The sequence below is a fragment of the Nansenia antarctica genome (assembly GCF_963989245.1).
Source record: "Nansenia antarctica genome assembly, chromosome: 8".
NCBI lineage: Eukaryota > Metazoa > Chordata > Actinopteri > Argentiniformes > Microstomatidae > Nansenia > Nansenia antarctica.
In genome coordinates this window covers 4,259,295-4,278,771 of record NC_137678.1, presented here as the reverse complement: position 1 = coordinate 4,278,771, position 19,477 = coordinate 4,259,295, and the positions used below count along the sequence as shown (strand labels likewise).

General features: G+C 42.5%; 1 protein-coding gene across 1 annotated transcript in view; it reads left to right on the top strand.

Annotated features, from left to right (window-relative positions):
• Positions 1-19,477, top strand: part of LOC308163768 (rho-associated protein kinase 2-like) — a gene marked incomplete at both ends in the record, with an annotated part of 117,689 nt that overhangs the window by 24,007 nt on the left and 74,205 nt on the right. The window contains 4 exons of the mRNA XM_080537956.1: positions 1,786-1,874; positions 2,574-2,652; positions 3,444-3,711; positions 5,921-6,157. Coding sequence (XP_080394082.1) covers positions 1,786-1,874; positions 2,574-2,652; positions 3,444-3,711; positions 5,921-6,157 — 673 coding nt within the window. The remainder of the gene's footprint in view (positions 1-1,785; positions 1,875-2,573; positions 2,653-3,443; positions 3,712-5,920; positions 6,158-19,477) is intronic.

The following is a 19,477-nucleotide window of genomic DNA, read 5'->3' as shown; positions in this document are numbered from 1 at the left end:
GATATTACATACCTGGGCTCCATCTTAGAGGCAAATCTTTCCGGAGATAAAATGGCAGCAAAAGTAATCAAAAAAGTTAACCATAGAACTAGATTCTTGTACAGGATATCCTCACTTGTCAGTAAAAACACACTGAGGACCCTATCAGGAGCTCTCATTCAATGTCACTTCGACTATGCCGTAACATCATGGTACTATAGAACCACAAAGGCCCATAAAACAAGACTCCAGACAGCCCAAAATAAACTGGTTAGGCTTCTGCTAGGTCTCAACCCTAGGACACATCTAACCGCTGCTCATTTTTTGAGCCTTGATTGGCTACGAGTAGTTGACAGAGTGCAGCAGCTTGCACTGGGCCTGGTCTTCAAGATACGCTACACCACAAAGACACCCAAGTACCTGTCAACATACTTCCAAAAAGTGAACAACGTCCACACATACAACACCAGAGGAAGCTCCACGAACCACGTTCAACCGCGTTGCACCACAAACAAGGGGTTAAACTCGTTTGCAAACTATGCAGTAAAAATGTGGAACGCCCTTCCTATAATCTTAAAGGAGTGCAAAACACTGCCCACCTTCAAAACCACTCTCAAAAAACATTTACAGGAGGCTGCAATCCGTAACTGGACCCTCTAAATCAAAAATCAGATTAAAAGACCCGAACTACCCACTGTACATACTTTGTGTTTTGTCCCCCGCCCCCACCTGTGGTGTATGTCCCCACCTGTCCTACCCGCTGTACATACCTTATGTTTTGTTGTATTGTTCTTCCCATGATGGATGTGTGTTTATCTTGTAGATAGTAATAGTTATTTGTCTGTATTATCTTGTAGATAGTACTAGCTTTTTTGTCTGTCTTACATGTAACGATGAATTGAGAATCAAGGACCCCAATTGAAATAAGCCAGTGGCTTTCTTGGGTTTTTATCCTGTTAGTTGACCTTGTATGTAATATGTACTTTCATGTACCTACTTCTGCAAATCTTCTAATAAAGTTTTCAATCAATCAATCAATGATAAATGGATGGGATGGAACGATGCATCGCCAGACAGTTTAATATCGCTACAAATGTGAGACGTTTCAAATCGGTGAAATTAAAAAAACAATCGCAATACTCTTTTAACCCTTAAAAATCTGTTAAAAGCACACATTCTCATTACCGTAATTCCTAAACTATATGTGCTATGGAAGACATTCCGCCTTCTACCCATATAGGGTTTATTACTCAGAGTACGAAGCTCAAGGAGAGCTGCAGCGATTTGAAGAGAGAAGCGGCATTACGAGTGAGCATGTTCTAGTGGTGTTTTACAAGTGGTGCTTTTATACTTTTGGGAGTTTGTGTACGTATGTGAAATGTCATGTGTAAAATGTCACAAAGATCATCTAGGGTTACCAAACCACCCAAAAGGCAAAACCCAGAGAGCCAGTATGGGGCGAGCACAGTGCGCTCTGCAGAAGGAGCGCTCCCTGGCCTGTGTCTGCAGCTAGTGAGAAACCTTATACCCTACCTCAGGAATAAAAAGGGATTCTTTAAGAAAATACAGTATTTTGTAGTTTTTGTCTGAGAAATACATTTATTAAAATCTTTTTCAGTCATAATTTGTCTGCAATCTAATTTTGTAAAAGAAATCGTAGCGGGAATTGTATCGAATCGTGAGTTGAGTGTATCGTTACATCGCTACTTGACAGTGTAAATGGCTTCTGTTGATGCGTAACTTGAGATCTGAAAATGTCTGAGAAACATATTTCTGAGTGAATTGTATTTTCTTGTCTTTTTACAGTATGTGGTAGTGAGCAGCAAGAAGATTCTTTTTTATAACAGTGAGCAAGACAAAGAGCTGTCCAACCCCTACATGGTGCTGGATATCGAGTGAGTAACGTGTTCTGTGTGGAAGCCCATTAAAAGGGTCTTCAAAGGACCTTGTAAAGATGTATTTTGATAAGTTAACTTGAAGAGCATTACAGCAACAACCTGCAAAGTAGAGAAACAGCCACTCAATTTCAGTTTTGTTTATCTGAATGGAGATTCGGCCAATTCGCTAATTCTCTAGTTCACAAGCACACACACACACACACACACACACACACACACACACACACACACACACACACACACACACACACACACACACACACTCACACACACACACACACACAGCTGGGACAAACTCGTTCTGATTTACATCCATGTTGAACACTTTTGTGCATAATATTTGTTTGGAATGTGGTTTGCATGGTGTAGCATAAGAAGCGACAGATTTGTTTGGGGACTTAACTGAAGCATTTACATAAAGGAGAACCAATTGAAAGAAGAAGAACCAATTGTGTGTACAGTTTAACTTTTTTAACTTAAGCAAATGGCTGGTGTACAGTGCGGGAAATAAGTATTCAACACATCAACAATTCATTAGAATCAAGTTATTCATTAGAATGTTTGTAATTTAGACCAGTCATTGGTTATTAACTCGGCTTAAGAAATTGCTACATTCCAATCCATAAAAAAAGCTATGTTCAACCCTAACCCACATTTTTAAACACATTTTATTTAAACGTTTTTATCTTCTTGCAGCAAACTGTTCCATGTGCGGCCTGTCACCCAGACAGACGTGTACCGCGCTGACGCCAAAGAGATCCCCAGGATATTCCAGGTCATTCCTGTCACCCTCACCCTCAGTCTGTCTCTCTGCATCTTATTTGTTATTTTTCATTGATAATGCATTATAGCTCATTTGATTAGTGCTAGAATGACAATAGCCTATATATATATATATATATATATATATATATATATATATATATAACGTATAGATTTGGTTTTGCTCCTAGGAGAATAACTGCAAAACAAACTCTGCTGTTTACAGACTCTGTTTTACACCCAGTTCTATTTACTTTCACCACAACGTGATCTGTGTGGGAGGATTTGTGTGATCAGATCTACCTGGCTGATTTTTTGTTTTATAGGGGAAATCAGCCGATAATCGATCTGGTCCTGGATAGCAGATTAAAAGTTTTGAACAACTGGTCCCAGGTCCAAAATGTATACTTAGGATCCAGTTCATGTCTGGAACAACAGTCAGGGGTCTCGGTTATGTGTCATAATAAATACATTGCCCATATGTACCCGTCCACTGCTCTGTGTCAGGGGAGCAACACAGTAACTGCTCACGTTCATCAGGCCAGCAGACCTGTGAAGAACCACATGTTTCATGAGAGCAGCGCGTTTACCAAGTCGCCCCAGTAGTATTACTGTTCACATGAACCAGGCAAGCATCAGTTATTGTAGCCCGTCTATGGTTGGTGCTACATGCTACATCTCAGCCCACACAGCCACAGAACAGTGATGGTGACCCTCTCCCTCTGCAGATCCTCTAACCCTAACCCTCTAACCCTAACCCTCTCCCTCTCCAGATCCTCTAACCCTAACCCTCTCCCTCTCCAGATCCTCTACGCCAACGAAGGCGAGAGCAAAAAAGAGCCCGAGTTCCCAGTGGAGCCGCTGACCATCGGCGAGAAGTCGGGCTACATCTGCCACAAGGGTCACGAGTTCATTCCCACGCTCTACCACTTCCCCACCAACTGCGAGGCCTGCACCAAGCCCCTCTGGAACATGTTCAAGCCCCCGCCTGCCCTGGAGTGCCGGCGCTGCCATATCAAGTGTCATAAAGACCACATGGACAAGAAGGAGGAGATCATCGCGCCCTGCAGAGGTAAGTGGGGGGTGGTGGGGTTAGTTGGTGGGCAGAACTTTGGTTAGGCCAATGTCAATTACCTGAGCTGCACTTTTAAACAGAGAGCAGGGCAGGGGGGGGGGGGGGGAAAGGGGGGGGGGGCATCACGAGCAGCTCAGATAAACATTTGGGGGGCGTGGGAACTTGCTGACAACTTCCTGTCCTCAGCGTTTACTTATTAATACCCCAGAATCTCAATCGAGAGATTGATGGGACCTACCCAGTCTCCAAATGATTATGTTCTGGGGAATAGTTTCTGCTGACCAAAGAAGACTTGTAGCCTGAATGTTGCTGGCAGATACCGCAGGCCGCCACTAGGCGAAGTCAAGAGCAGTGAAGGAAGTTTGGAAAGAGAGATCCTTCTGTCGGTAGAAATGACTAACCTGCGCCACTCCTCAAGGATGAAGGAGTATAAACGTTAGTCGACTGTAGCAGTTCGTCTCCTTTGGTTATAGTGAATGCGGTTATACTTAACAACCGCTTACAGTGATCAAAAGCCATTGGACTGAATCCAAGGCTGTATACCTCACTGTTGGGGGCCAATTTGTATTTCTTGCATCTTTGACAAGAGAAAGTAAATATGACTGAGAAGGTCATTTGGTCCAGGCAATGTTTAAGTTTGACTCTGTCTGGCTCCTTTTGCACGTCGCTCTTCTGTCATCTGATCATAATGATCAGAATACATTCCATTCATAAACTTGAACAGGGGTGCAAACTTGTCACGTTTCTGCTAAATTAGCTGTTTTTATCTCAAAATATGTAATCCATGTTAATGTGTAGATCTGCAAAAAAAGAAATTGAGGGGGGGGGTGTAAGTGTCATCCAAGTCACATGATGCGCGAGCTAACTAATCTCCCTGTCTGCTAAACTCTGCTGCTGTTGAAATAACGTTTAGTTTCAGGGAGCTAGGTACAATTCCAGACAGCATAGAGAACACAGTCACGGTAAACTGTTTTCGAAGTAATTCGGTGAGGGCTGCCGCTACTTACACATGCATCATTGTTAGACCACTGTTAGTGCTAGCGATATCTATTTAACACCATTAGTGCTAGCGCTATTCCCCCCCTAAGGTTAGCCGCAAAAAGAAAATGTGTCACCTTTTTGGGCCATCACCAGTTTGCACCCCTGTTGAATGTCTACACCTGCCATTTGATGCGTTCCCTACCCGCCTCCTTTACCCACATTGTAATCAGATAGAATACATGATTCAAGTATGCCTTGTTCTCACACAAGACTTGTATTAGTGACAACATCTCTGGTCACACTGCTTCAGTTCTATTAACACTAGAGCAGCCACGGTGGGGTCATGGTGACCCTGTGAGTAAAACATTTTTTATACCTTTGCACTCGATCACATTTCAGGACCGTCCTTTCATTTCCTAGATATGAGTGCTTACATTTTCGAAATCACATCAGGATAAGCTAGTATAAAGCTATTTTCCAGTTTTTCTGTGTAGAAGGCAGGCTAATTTACAAGAAGTGCCCTCTAGTGGTCTTTGTGTGTAATGAATGAATGAATGGTCTTTATTGTCATTGCTATAGTACAGGTACCAAACAACGACATTTGGGAGGGGTGGCTCCCCTGGTGCTAGGAAAGAGAAAAAAAAAACAAAAAAAACAAGAAGAGAAAGGAGCTAGTTTACATAAATAAAGGCTATGTACACTATCCACTATACTATACTGTACAGATAAAACGACTAGGGTTGTCATATTGCACATAGTGTTATTGCACATTCATTTAAAGTGTCGCAGTTTGCAGGTAAGTAGCAGATTACCATTGTAAAGAGGGAGGCGGCTCTAATAGTAGGTAAAATCGGCACGGCTGTTCGAGTGTTAAGCTAACCTTGGAGTTTCAAGTCATCCCATTTCCCCTCACATCATTCCTGTCATGGCGACCTGTAGGTGATCAGACACACTCAGGGCTTGCTACGTTTTAATGCCCACAGATGTCCACATAATTAGGAACAACAGCTTTTAGCTACTGTTAGCCATTTAACGTTTTGTTTGTTTAGAAAGATCTACACGTTTGTTGCTATTAGCAAACGCAGCATATGTATATTTTAACATTTTCAGTGTGGCCAAAGAGGACAGCGACATGCAAAAAAACGACATGCATTCCTTTAAAATTCACCATCCAACCACTTGAAATCGTACAGATTGTCCCTTTGGTCCTTCTCTCTCCCTGCAGTGAACTATGACGTGTCTACTGCCAAGAACCTGCTCCTGCTGGCCCTGACACAAGAGGAGCAGCAGAAGTGGGTCAGCCGGCTGGTCAAGAAGATCCACAAGAAGCCGCCCGCCCCTGAGCACTTCTCACAGCGCTCCTCCCCCCGTGCCTCCATGAAGCTCCAGCCCAGCCAGTCCCAGAGACGGCCCAGCAGACAGCTGCTGCCTCCCAACAAGACCAGGTCAGTGACAGAGACACGTGGAGGACAAGGGCCGGGGCTGAGCTACTCCAAATAACACTTTACCCACAATGCATTTCATCATAATAATAATAATAATATCTTGGATTTATATAGCACCTTTCAAGGAACACATTGACAGAAAGACAGTCAAAAACAGAACACAATGCCAAAAACTAAACTAGGGGCCAAAGGTGAACAGATGGGTTTTGAGGGCAGATTTGAAGGTGTCCAGGGTGGTGGGGGGGGGGGGGGTTGGGCATTGCGGATCACTGTGGGGAGAGAGTTCCAAAGGGTGGGTGCTGCCAGAAGGGTCTGTCCCCAAAGGTTCGTAGGTTGGTGCGGGGGGGTGGAGAGCAGACCCATGTCTGAGGACTGCAGGTACCAGGATGGGGTATATTGGCGGAGAAGGTCAGACAGATACTAGGGGGCGTGAGCATGGAGGGATTTGTAGGTGAGGAGGAGGATTTTGTAAAGGATGCGTGACTTGACCGGGACCAGTGGAGGTGGATGAGGGTGGGGTAATGTACTGCTCTACCCTGGCAGCTGAGTTCTGCACAAACTGGAGCCTGTCCAGGGCTTTGCTGGGTACCCCAAACAGGACTCCGTTGCAATAGTCCAGGCGGGAGGTGACGAAGGCGTGGACGAGGGTTTCGGCTACAGAGTTGGACGATCGGAGTCTGGCAATGTTTTTGAGGTGGAAGAAGGCAGATTTGGTGATGGATCTGATGTGTGACTGGAAGGAGAAGGTGCAGTCAAGGATGACACCTAGGTTGCGGACTTTGGGGGATGGAGAGATGGAGCAGCCGTCGACCTGGAGGAGAAAGTCACCAACCTTCCGGAGCAGCGCCTTGGGTGCCACAACCATGAGCTCTGTTTTCTTACTGTTGAGTTTGAGTAGGTTAGATGACATCCATGTTTTTATTTCAAGCAGGCAGTTGACAACATTGAGGGGGGAGCTGAGAGGATGGTGTTGTGCTGAGATACATTTGCGTGTCATCGGCATTGCAGTGGAAGTTTAGGCCCTGGTGGCGGATGATCTGGCCGAGAGGGGAAGCATGTAGATAGTGAAGAGGAGGGGTCCAAGCACAGAGGCTTGAGGCATGCCTTGGTTGACTGGGGCTGGGGAGGAACTGGAGCCGTTGATGGTGACAAACTGTTTCCTGTAGGAAAGGTAGGACTGGAACCACATCTACTTAACATTTGAATTCATTTCGAGAGAAATGCTTCACTTCACATGAATTGAATTTGAATTGACCTCAACTCTGAAAGTCAGACCTCTTGGGACTGGTGAAAAAAGGTGTAATCTAAATTCAATGTAGTATTTGGTTATTCAGTATTCTGTGGATGGATATAGCATATCATGGTCTTTATTCCTCCACGCTCCATTCCAAATTAGATATTTGAACAATATCCCCATGCTACATGACAAGCTCCTTTTTTTCTCAGGTTATTGTCCATAGCATGGAGAACATGCTCAATGGTATGTCCCACATCGGATAATAGAGCCAGCATGGAGCCTATTCTTCCATGTGTCTAACCTGCTCCATGCTACGGTCAACATCAGAGACTCTCACTTCCTCCATGACACATGCTCCTCCTTTTTCACATTTAATTCCAAATGTGTTCATTAAAGATAAACTATGTCCTGTTCCCGTTAATGTTGAACGTGTCGGGCGTCACATGATTAGGGACCCGAGAAATGATTGTCTACTTGGATTTAACTTGGATTTAACTGGCTGATCTCTCATTCCCTCACCGTCTATTTGCAACCCTGAGAAACCTCTCCTTTAAGAGTGTGCTGCATTCCTCACTGGAGATACATAAAAGGTGTGAAAGACGGCGCGAGTTAGAAGTAGCGCAGCAATTGCGCACACGTGCGTGTGCATCACAAGGTCAATGTCTGTACTGAAAATAATAATAATAATAATAATAATGCTATACGTCTTTCATATCAGCCTCCTCCTGACCCCCCTGGGACCTCTGTCCCTCTGACCTCAGCCCCCCACCATGACATAGGACTCCCAACAGTGGACACAAATCACGACTTTCATGACCCTATTCTGTACCTGTGTGTGAGTGTCTACTGTGCATGTGTATGTGTGTGTGCATGTGCGCGTGTGTTTCACTTTGACTAGTCATTTTTTTATGTAAAAGAGAATGTTCATAATATGGTTTGTATTTACTGTGACGTTTTGCAATAAAACATTCAACACCCAGGGCTGGTTGTGAGGCGTGGTTCTGGATGGCTGTGAGTGCGCCTGTGTTTGTACGGATTTGTGGAAGTAGTCTGTTTCTTGGTTGTCTGTGGAGAGGCAGTCGCATGAGGCGGAACAGGCAATTTTGGTGTTCGAGAAGATCGACCTGAGCACATCTGCTATAGGCTAGGTGCACGATCTCCACTACTTCCTGAAAGGCACCTTGCATGAACATATCCTGTCTCACTCTATTGGGTTAATTGATTAATCAGCTGTGCGGTAAACTGTTGGAACACACAGTGCACAGCTGATTAATCAATTAAACCAATAGAGTGAAAAAGGGTATGTTCATGCAAGGTGCCTTTCAGGAAGTAGTGGATATCGTGCACCTAGCCTATTCTGCTTCAGTCGGTATGACTTAATGGCTAGTTGTCGATAATGAAAGGTGATTTGTAGCTCAGTGATCATGTTCTCTGACTCGTCTCCCAAGTCAGATGTGTGCCTCCCACCAATGACTCCTGGCTAACCTTCTGCTTAACATGCAGGAAATGTGTTATTCGGTTAAGTCGTGACGTCCAAAGTTGGCTGAGGCGCTCTCTTCGAAATGCCAGTAATAATAATAATTCATTATATTTATATAGCGCTTTTCCGAGGCTCAAAGACGCTGACAAATATGGGGGCAAACGGGAAAGTGCTGCTGTGTCCCTTGTTTTATGAATAGATCCCAGTCTAAAAAACGATTGAACTGTCATTCTACCGCTGTAGTACACTGGTACTCTGGTGCAGGGAATTTCTGGTTTGGACCCGGAAATTGCAAAACGTCACGTTTGACGTCAGACTTAACAACCGAATTGTTAATCCTCCATTTCATTCTGAACCCCATCTAAATGCTGAATTAGCCTTATTAGAATTATTAATATGTACCGTCTTGTCTTGGTGTAACTCTAAGAGGTAATGCGTTTAGTTGTCATACACTTTTATTACCCTTATGCAGGGCTTGACATTAAGACTTGTCCACTTGTCCGGGACAAGTGTATTTTATGTTCGGACAAGTGGACTTCCTCCTGCAGTTGTCCGACAGACAAGTCAAAACAAAGAGAAAAATAAATAAATCAATGTATTAATAATATCCGCAAAAAAATAATGTCTGATCGAAAAAGTAATAAATGTATTAATGACCTATGTAGCTGCCTTGTCAATGTAGCTGCCTGCCATGTCAATGTCTGCTGCCATGTCAATGTCTGCTGCCTTGTCAATGTGTGCTGCCTTGTCAATGTAGCTATCATGTCAATGTATGCTGCCTTGTCAATGTAGCTGCCCTGTCAATGTATGCTGCCATGTCAATGTAGCTGCCTTGTCAATGTAGCTGCCCTGTCAATGTATGCTGCCATGTCAATGTAGCTGCCTTGTCAATGTAGCTGCCTTGTCAATCTATGCTGCCTTGTCATTGTAGCTGCCTTGTCAATGTAGCTTCCATGTCAATGTAGCTGCCTTGTCAATGTAGCTGCCTTGTCAATGTAGCTGCCTTGTCAATGTATGCTGCCTTGTCAATGTCTGCTGTCATGTCAATGGCAGCTGCCTTGTCAATGTAGCTGCCTTGTCAATGTATGCTGCCTTGTCAATGTATGCTGCCTTGTCAATGTAGCTGCCATGTCAATGTAGCTGCCTTGTCAATGTATGCTGCCTTGTCAATGTCTGCTGCCTTGTCAATGTGTCTGCCTTGTCAATGTCTGCTGCCTTGTCAATGTATGCTGCCTTGTCAATGTCTGCTGCCTTGTCAATGTCTGCTGCCTTGTCAATGTATGCTGCCTTGTCAATGTATGCTGCCTTGTCAATGTAGCTGAGTTGTCAATGTAGCTGCCTTGTCAAACAATCTATGTCCACTGAGTAGGGGAGTGCGGACATGTTGTCATGCCTAGAGAATCTGGCATCATGCCTTTGAATCAAAACATTAATGCTGGCAGGATCACGTTCTCTGGCGTGCACGTAGATCCACAGTAATTGTTGGAATTGTAATGTAAGGTATTACTGGGTTGTAGTGTGTTAGTAGACAGACACACACACGCGCATCATCATATTTGGACAAGTAACTTGAACTCTCGGACAAGTAAAAGATAAGTTCACTTGTCCGAAGGACAAGTACCTGAAAAAGCTTAATGTCAAGCCCTGCCTTATGACTGGTATTCTGACATGTAGGACTGTGTTATGCACTTTGGGACACTTATTTGACACTATGGAGAAACTAACTCTTCCCTCATCTCTGTCTGTTTTTTCCAGTTAACCTTACTGGGGAGGTGTGGTGCAGCTTCAAGGTGGTGGGTGCTTCCTCCTGTCACACAATCAAAAAGGACTGATGATAAACAATGTTCCACTCAGCATATCCCAAAAAACCAATGCACACATAGGATCCTCCTTCACGCTTCTCCCAGAGGACTTCTCTCTCTATCCCGCTTCTGCCTTTTTAGAGTCGTAGTCTTTTTGTCCTGTGTCGAAATGTGAGTTATGCCAGTCATTCAACACTGCTAGTCCATCGACAGATGACGTGCCAACCAGCTCATGTACCTGTAGTCTGTGCTTATGTGATGCACCCTCTCCCCAGACTCCTTAAGGTGAAGGAGGGTGTCTAGGGTTTGATATTGGGCCTGGAGGCTCCTGAAGTTCCCTCGCCACAGAACACAGAGCTCTCATAAATGGCAGGGGGGCGAGGAGGACTGAAGCACTTACCTTTTACACTTACCAGAAGAACCGGACTGGCAAAAGTGGAGAGGATTGAGCTCCTCTGCCATCCTGAATGCTTGTGGCCAAGGTGAATAGTTTTATTTTTGGTATTATACAGTGAATGATTACAATGCATCTGAAGTATCTAGTACAGAACACTACACCCACAAGAGAAGAATAGTACTGTACACTGGTATGTGTCACCAGGGGAAGTTGCTCATATAGGTCTGATAGCTCTTCACTCTGGCAATAACTTGTATTTACTTACCACACAGCATGATGGTTATTAGAGGGAAGTATGTTTACTACAGCCAGCTTGAATGCAAGAGGGGGAACCAATAGAACAGCTTGACTCCTTTATGGTATGAATTTACGTCTGGGCAAATGATAGAACACAAGCATTGAATGACTTAAAACATATTGAAGTAGATTTGGACCTTTCATGCGTTTCGTTTTGCCCTTAAACGTATGGCGTAGCCTTCATGTTGAGGTGAAATATCATCTTACCCTGAATTATCCTCATAGGCCAGTCTTCTCCACTGTTCCGTTGGTAGCTAGCCTAACCCTAACCCCAGCAAAAGCTAACAGGAAAGCAGTGGCCTCTCCAATAGATGGGATTCCAAGGAATTTAGCTTTGTCTGAATTACCTGCTATAAATCTCATCAGAAATGTGATATTCAAACAATGCTTAGTAGCCACTATATACTAGACAACCCTGCACATGCTTTTTGACATTTGTTCCAGTTCTCAGCAAATAGATTATAGAGACTGTGCATACTATTGACAATAAAATAGTTACTTCAATAAATCATTTTTAAGCATAACCTGCTACTAAACATAGTTTAGTTTCTCTGACAGCATTTTGGCTCAAATCAGACCATGCTAATGTTCGGTACCTTGGAATCCTGTCTATCTGAGAAACCGCTGTTGACTATTAGCTTTTGCTGGGAGTAGCACAGCAGAGAACGCAATACCAGAGATTATTTCACTACTGGTCTGTGAGGATATTCACCCAAACATGAAAATAGGCTGAACCATCCCTTTAAGGTAACTATGTAAGTGCTGTTGCCTTCATGCCTTTGGTAAATCCACCTGTAGTAAGAATGTGTATTTTTAAATATTATTCCTGGTAACAAGAGGGTAAAGTTTACAAATGTTTTTGTTAAAAAGAACGTTTTAAAAAATCTGCAAATATCTCCCACAAGCTGAAGCAGTGAACGGTAACATGTAATGCTTTTTGAATGTCATGCTCTGATATTTTTGTAAAGAATTCCTCTTGGGCACGTGGTGTGTATCTAGCTCATATGTTACAGGTGGAGAGTAGTGGTGTGCTTTGTAGTGCCCTCCTTTATCCAAGAAGTTTCTGAAAAGCACGTTTTATACATATATAAATAAATATACACAGTATATATTTTCCATGATGACATACAGTGCACATTGTATTATTTATACTGCCTTGTCCACTTTGTATCTAAAGGCGCTTACATCCAGACCGCATGTTTGATATTGCTACAATAGAGCTCAGTGATAACCCATTAAACATTGAAAAGGTGTTTGGATCATTGTGTGGTGTCTTTTTACATGAGTGAGTTTGTAAACTTGTGGGGCCACTTGCAACGGCACTAGAATGTCAGTGTCTAAATGAAGGTAACTACTTTAGGCTAGTAAGGCATGGTGATTAGTTAAACCGTGTGTTGCTGTCTTTGCCTGATATCTAGTTAGCTTTGAGCTAGGAAAAAAAACATTGTGAATGTTGTAAATGACCCAAGGCCTACAGCTGATCCACCTGTCCGGACCCGATAAACAGCTCTGATCAGGAGTGTTTCATATATTTGTTGGTATGTCAATCCCAATTCATCCAAACCTGCACTACAATCTAGCAGGAGCCTATGCTAACGTGCACCAGTATGCAAAGTGATCGCCTATAGGCTTTAGGATTAGCCTTTTGAAAGAAATAGAAGCTCAGGTTCCAGATGCAAAAGAAAATGTTTAATAGGACAACGGTTTCGGCCGTAGTAAATACATACAAACAGTGCAAGAGAGCCATTATATAGTCAGGTAGGCGAATTGAATAGATAGCACCTTGATAGAAGGTTGTTAAGGCCTCCACCACGTCAGGGGAGGGAGACCTTTTCAATACCTATGAAGCCTACCTAAAAGTGAACTATCTTGATTCTGACATCATTGGACATCTGTTTAGAGGAACCCATGGTTTTTAACACCAGACACAACAGCCACCGCTGTTGGATACTTTAGAAGACTTGGAGTTACTTCAGAATATAGTTCAACCCTGGAATTATATTCACCTGACTCATTGAAGCCCTAACGAGTAAATCACTTTGGTCTGGGCCTTAAGAGAGAAGGGTCCAGCTGCATCCGCAGGGTGTCGACACCCGGACTATTGAAGACCATATTTGGTTCGAGCGGGTCATCACATAAGTAACCGCGAGAAACCTCGATATTTTAAAGGACTTTAGAGGACCGCGAGATTTTAAAAGACAATGGCAAATACAGCTCAGGTGAGAATTTCGAAATATGATTAATGAACATATAGTTATACATATATGTATATGATTAATGAACGTTATAGTTTTCATATATGTATTTATTATTTAGGTTGTTGGATGTGTTACGCATTTGGCTGTTTCGCATGTAGTTTTGTTCATAAATCAGGCTTGGCTAACTGGGTAATCCTATGAGGTTTAGCGTTATCAGATATGAGATTAGATTCAATATTCAAGATTGCTTTATTGTCTGTCACAGTGACAGAAATTCTCCTTTGACAGGCTTTGTGCAGTTCATGAATACGGTATCCACATTAAAAACACACATAGGTCACATACATACAATAAAAACTGACAGATATAGCAGTGTTTATAAAAGTCTAGTTATTTAAAAATAATAGTAAGAAAAACGGTATTATGATTTAAAAGCTAAAATGCTAAAATGTTGTGGTTTAAAAGAAAAACAGTGTGCTTCCTATTTTAAAATGTTCAGGGCGGTGGTTGCAGTGGGAATGAATGATTTTTTATCTGTGTTTTTCCGGGCCAGTGGAGTTCTATAACGGCGGCCTGATGGAAGTGGCTGAAATGATTGGTGGAGGGGGTGAGAGGGGTCCTGTGTGATTTGTGTGGCTTTCCTGATTAGTGACCGGTTGTAGATTTCAGACAGGGGAGTTTGAGGTGAGCCGATGATTTTACTTGCCTGATTGACTATACGAGAGAGTTTGGTTTTGTGTTTGACAGTGAGGGAGTTGTACCAGGATGTGTTATTGAAGGTGATAATTCAACTTTATTGTCATTGCTGAGTACAAGTACCAACAACAAAATGCAGTTTGGCATATAACCAGAAGTGCAAATAGTGACAAAACAAAGATAATTATATACAGTTATGAGCTATGTACAGTTAATGTATTTCTATTCTATTTTTATTTATATCCCCCCTATTTATGTCTATTTATGTCTAATTCTTGTTTTTTTAATTATCTGTGGACTGTGTTTCCAATAAGAAAGCCATGGAAATGTATAAATGTGGACCACAGTATGACTTGAGGTAAGCTGGAGAGTGCTAATACAATTTCCATGACAGTTTGCAACCACTGATGCATGTGAGTTTCTTAAATTATTTATTAATCACTTCTTTATAACATTTTGTCTCAACAGTGAGAAGCAGCTGTTTGCCCATTACATGGTCGAAAATTTGAGCTAAGAAGAAAAAAGGAAGCTGAAAGACCATAGAGACAATGTTAAAAGAGCATTGGCGATAAAGTGCAAACAGCAATGATTTATCACTCATAAGATACACACCGGCTAGACCCCTAAGGTCTAGTGGCACTTTTCCTGGAGGCGCTGTGTACAGGTTTTTCGCCCCTGCTTGCCTGCCGCGCGCTGGGCTCCCTGGGCCGGCCTGCGTGCTTGGTCTGTTCTGCCGCTGGGGCACCTGACCCGGCTAGCCTCGTGCAGGGCTATGATAGTCTGAGCCTGGTGGGCTGGGCCGGGTGTGCCGGTGGTGGGGCGGGTCGGGCCGGGCGTGTGGGGTCCCTCGGGGGGGTTGTGGGGGCCGCAGCTTTGCACTGGTGGGCAAACTGGTAAGTAGTCGCTCTACGACTAGAGGGCTGCAGGGGAATTTTCCTGGATGCACAGTGCACAGGTTTTTTACCCTTGCGTCCTTTTGACCAAGCTTTTGGAACCTGGACACTGGACACAACACTGAACACTACACTACACTGGACACTGAACATCTGTCATTATGAATAAATAAACAAACAAATAAAACTTGAATTGATTTGATCCCTTGTACACTTTTTTGGGCATTTGTGTTGCAACACACCTGTACATTCTGCACTCTACCCTGTTAGGCCCTTATTTTACTCTAGACAGAAGGGTTGTAACACTTGTTATTAATTCCATTTGGTATACCTCATAAACTTTCTTGCATTTCTGGTGTTTGCATTTTACATATTCTAAATCTACATGTCGCACTGGATGGGGTTAGTGCTGTTGACTCATCAGAAAGTAAAGACTAATTCACAGAGTGTATGAAGATTTCAGTAAGGGTTTTGTGAAGGAGCCCTAGTGCTGTTGACTCATCAGAAATAGAATGTTTTATTTAGCTCATCAGTGGGCACTCAGCACCATGGACACCTCCAGCCCAGCACCTTGCACCACGGTTCCTGCCCTGCTCCATGGATTACAACGATGATCGCCTGACCCTTGCCTGACTCCACCAAGTCCTTTGCCTGACCCCTCAAACCTGTTTGACTTAATAAAGTCCCACACCTGGGGTCATTGACATTCATTTATTTATATACAGTTAGGTCTGGGAGTATTTGGACAGTGACACAATTTCCATAATTTTGGCTCTGTATGCCACCACAAAGGATTTGAAATGAAACAATCAAGATGTAATTGAAGTGCATACTTTCAGCTTTAATTCAAGGGGTTGAACAAAAATATTGTATGAAACGTTTAGGAATTGCAACCATTTTTATACACAGTCCCCTATTTTCAGGAGCTCAAAAGTAATTGGACAAATTAACATAATCATAAATAAAATGTTCATTTTTAATACTTTGTCGAGAATCCTTTGCAGGCAATGACTGCCTGAAGTCTGGAACACATGGACATCACCAAATGCTGGGTTTCCTCCTTTGTGATGTTTTGTCAGGCCTTTACTGCAGCAGTCTTCAGTTGTTGTTTGTTCGTGGGTCTTTCTGCCTTTAGTTTTGTCTTCAGCAAGTGAAATGCATGCTTGATTGGGTTGAGATCAGGTGATTGACTGGCCATTGCTCTGGCCAATATTCCACTTCTTTGCCTTAAAAAGGTCCTGGGTTGCTTACACACTATGTTTTGGGTCATTGTCCATCTGTATTGTGAAGCACCATCCAATCAACTTTGCTGAATTTGTCTGAATCTGAGCAGACAGAATATCCCTAAACACTTCAGAATTCATCTGTCTGCTTCTGTCTTCTGTCACATCATCAATAAACACTAGTGACCCAGTGCCATTGGAAGCCATGCATGTCCATGTCATCACACTGCCTCCACGTTTTTTCACAGATGATGTGGTATGCGTCGGATCATGAGCCGTTCCAAGCCTTCTCCATACTTTTTTCTTCCCATCATTCTGGTACAGGTTGATCTTAGTTCCATCGGTGCAAAGAATGCTGTTCCAGAACAGGGCTGGCTTTTTTAGATGTTTTTTGTCAAAGTCTAATCTGGCCTTTCTATTCTTGAGGCTTATGAATGGCTTGCACCTTGTGGTGAACCCTCTGTATTTGCTTGTGTGAAGTCTTTCTTTTATGGTACACATGGATAATGATATGCCTACCTCCTGGAGACTGTTCTTCACTTGGCTGGATGTTGTGATGGGGTTTTTCTTTACCATGTAAAGGATCCTGTGATCATCCACCACTCTTGTCTTCCATGGACGTCCAGACCTTTTTGTGGTGCCGAGCTCACCAGTGCGTTATTTTTTTCTCAGAATGTACCGAACAGTTAATTTGGCCACTATTAATGTTCCCACTATCTCTCTGATGGATTTTTTTTTTTTTTACAGCCTAAGGATGGCCTGTTTCACTTGCATTGAGAGCTCTGTTGACTGCATGTTGTGCGTATACAGCAACAGCTTCCAAATGCAAATGCCACACTTGGAATCAACTCAGACCTTTTACCTGCTTAATTGATAAAGAAATAATGAAGGAATAAATAGCCCACACTGGCCCATGAAACAGCTTTTGAGTCATTTGTCCAATTACTTTTGGTTATTATATATAAAAGAGCTATAATTCATAAACCCTTCCTTCAATTTGGATGTGAATACCCTTAACCTAAAGCAGAGAGTCTGCACTTTAAGCCCACTCCTATATTAGACAGTAAATTCTGTTGGAAATCTCATATAAGATACGTTCAAAGTATCAAGGAGTATTGCAGTATTGTGCAGGGCAAAACATATTCTGGAACAGAGGATGTTGTATACTCTATGTATATTGTTGTCTTGTCTTACCCTATTTGAGTTACTGTGTGGAGATATGAATGAATGGTCTTTATTGTCATTGATATAGTACAGGTACCAAACAACGACATTTGGGAGGGGGGGGCTCCCCTGGTGCTAGGAAAAAAAAATAAAAACAAGAAGGGAAAAGAGCTGGTTTACATAAATTTACATTTTACATGAATTTACATTTTACTTAAATATGGGGAAATGCATTTAAAAGCACTTTAAACCCATTGATTACACTACAGAAAAAAGCTATGAGAATTGCACATAAGGTCGGATATCGTGATCACACAAATAACTTGTTCCTAATGTCAAATGCCTTAAAGCTCATGGACTTATTCAAATTTAAATTGGCACAGTTAATGTATAAAGCAAAGACTCAAGAACTCCCAGGTAACATTAACAAATTATTTATAGAGAGGGATAAGGGATATCATTTGAGAGGTAACCACAATTTTAACAAGGGTTATGCTCACATTATCAGGAGCAGGTGCATATCATTCTACGGAGTTACCATGGAATGGGCTAGAGGAAAATATGAAGGAAAGCAGAAATATTGCTCTATTTGAAAAAAGAAAAATGATTTTTGTTAAATACCAAAATTAGGAAAGGGAAGGTTGTTAATCTTCTGGAAACTAAGGTGTGGTTTTCTGTGTCTTTTTCTTCTGTATTACATTGTGGATACTGATGTTTTTATTTATTTATTTTGTGTTGTTTCAGTATTAAGAATGGAAAAGTATGTTTATTTCTTTATTTTGTGTTGTATCAATATTAAGAATGAAAAAGTATTAGAACGGATGATACTGAAATATATGTATTAATTAATTGGATTATATAATGTAAGCATAATTGTTAAGTATAAACAGGGGTAGGACAGGCTTCTTCCTACTCCTTTTCGAACAATTGATAGGATAGAGCTGTCCTCTCCACCTGTGGGAAAGAGAGGGGAAAGGGAGCAGTGTTTTCTGGCTGGTTGGTAAGTCTTGGTAAGATCAGCTGTTCAGGGTCAGCTGGATGCGTGTAATGCTATTGTTGCTAAGTAACCTCACACAGAATACTCGAGGAGGGGGGGGAGAGCAGAGCATACCACACTAAGGCTGATCACTGCTGGCAGCTTTAATAAGTACCCTGCGTTTATCTGCTGTTTTGATGGGTGCACTGTGTTATTATGGCCTATGGAGATGTAGGGCTGTGTGGCTCGGGGGCCCTCCCCTGTTTTTATACCCCTATCAGGCACCTGGTGGGTAATACACAGAGAATTAAAGCTCTGGCCCAAACGTGTCATTACACAGCCCTATGGACGCCTTCCTTCCTCCCCCTTCATACTGTACTATACCTCTCCTCCACACGCCCCTCTCCTTTCTCACCTTGTTTTATTACCAGCATCCCAGCATACACCTCTCTCACCTGCCCCACCCCACCCCACCACCCAACAGATATACCTATCTCTGTTTATTACACACACACACACACACGCACACGCACGCACACACTGAGAGAGAGATAGAAATCCTACTCTATTTGAGGTATCTCTCTTTATTTTGGTGAAAGGAGAATTTTCAAAGATTCTCAATCATGACTGATGACTCAATCATTTGACTCAATCATGAGCAGAATCAAGAACACACCTAATACCATGTACTGAATTCACAAGGTAGACATGACTGTTGAAGCTGTGCCATGTTGTACAACAGAGCATTTAGTATATCAGCCTTTTAATACAAGATGTGAACATGTTAGAATGCATTTGAGTAAACAATGTGTTATAAAATAACAGCATCCGCACACTCAAACACTGTGCAAAAACATTGTTTTATTGCGAGCTTTCGGTCATTGACCTTCTTCAGGCATAAAGCAGACAAGTGAATGTAGTGGTGTAAAGGGTTCAAACAACATCACTTGATTTAGCCAATGCACAACATCTGT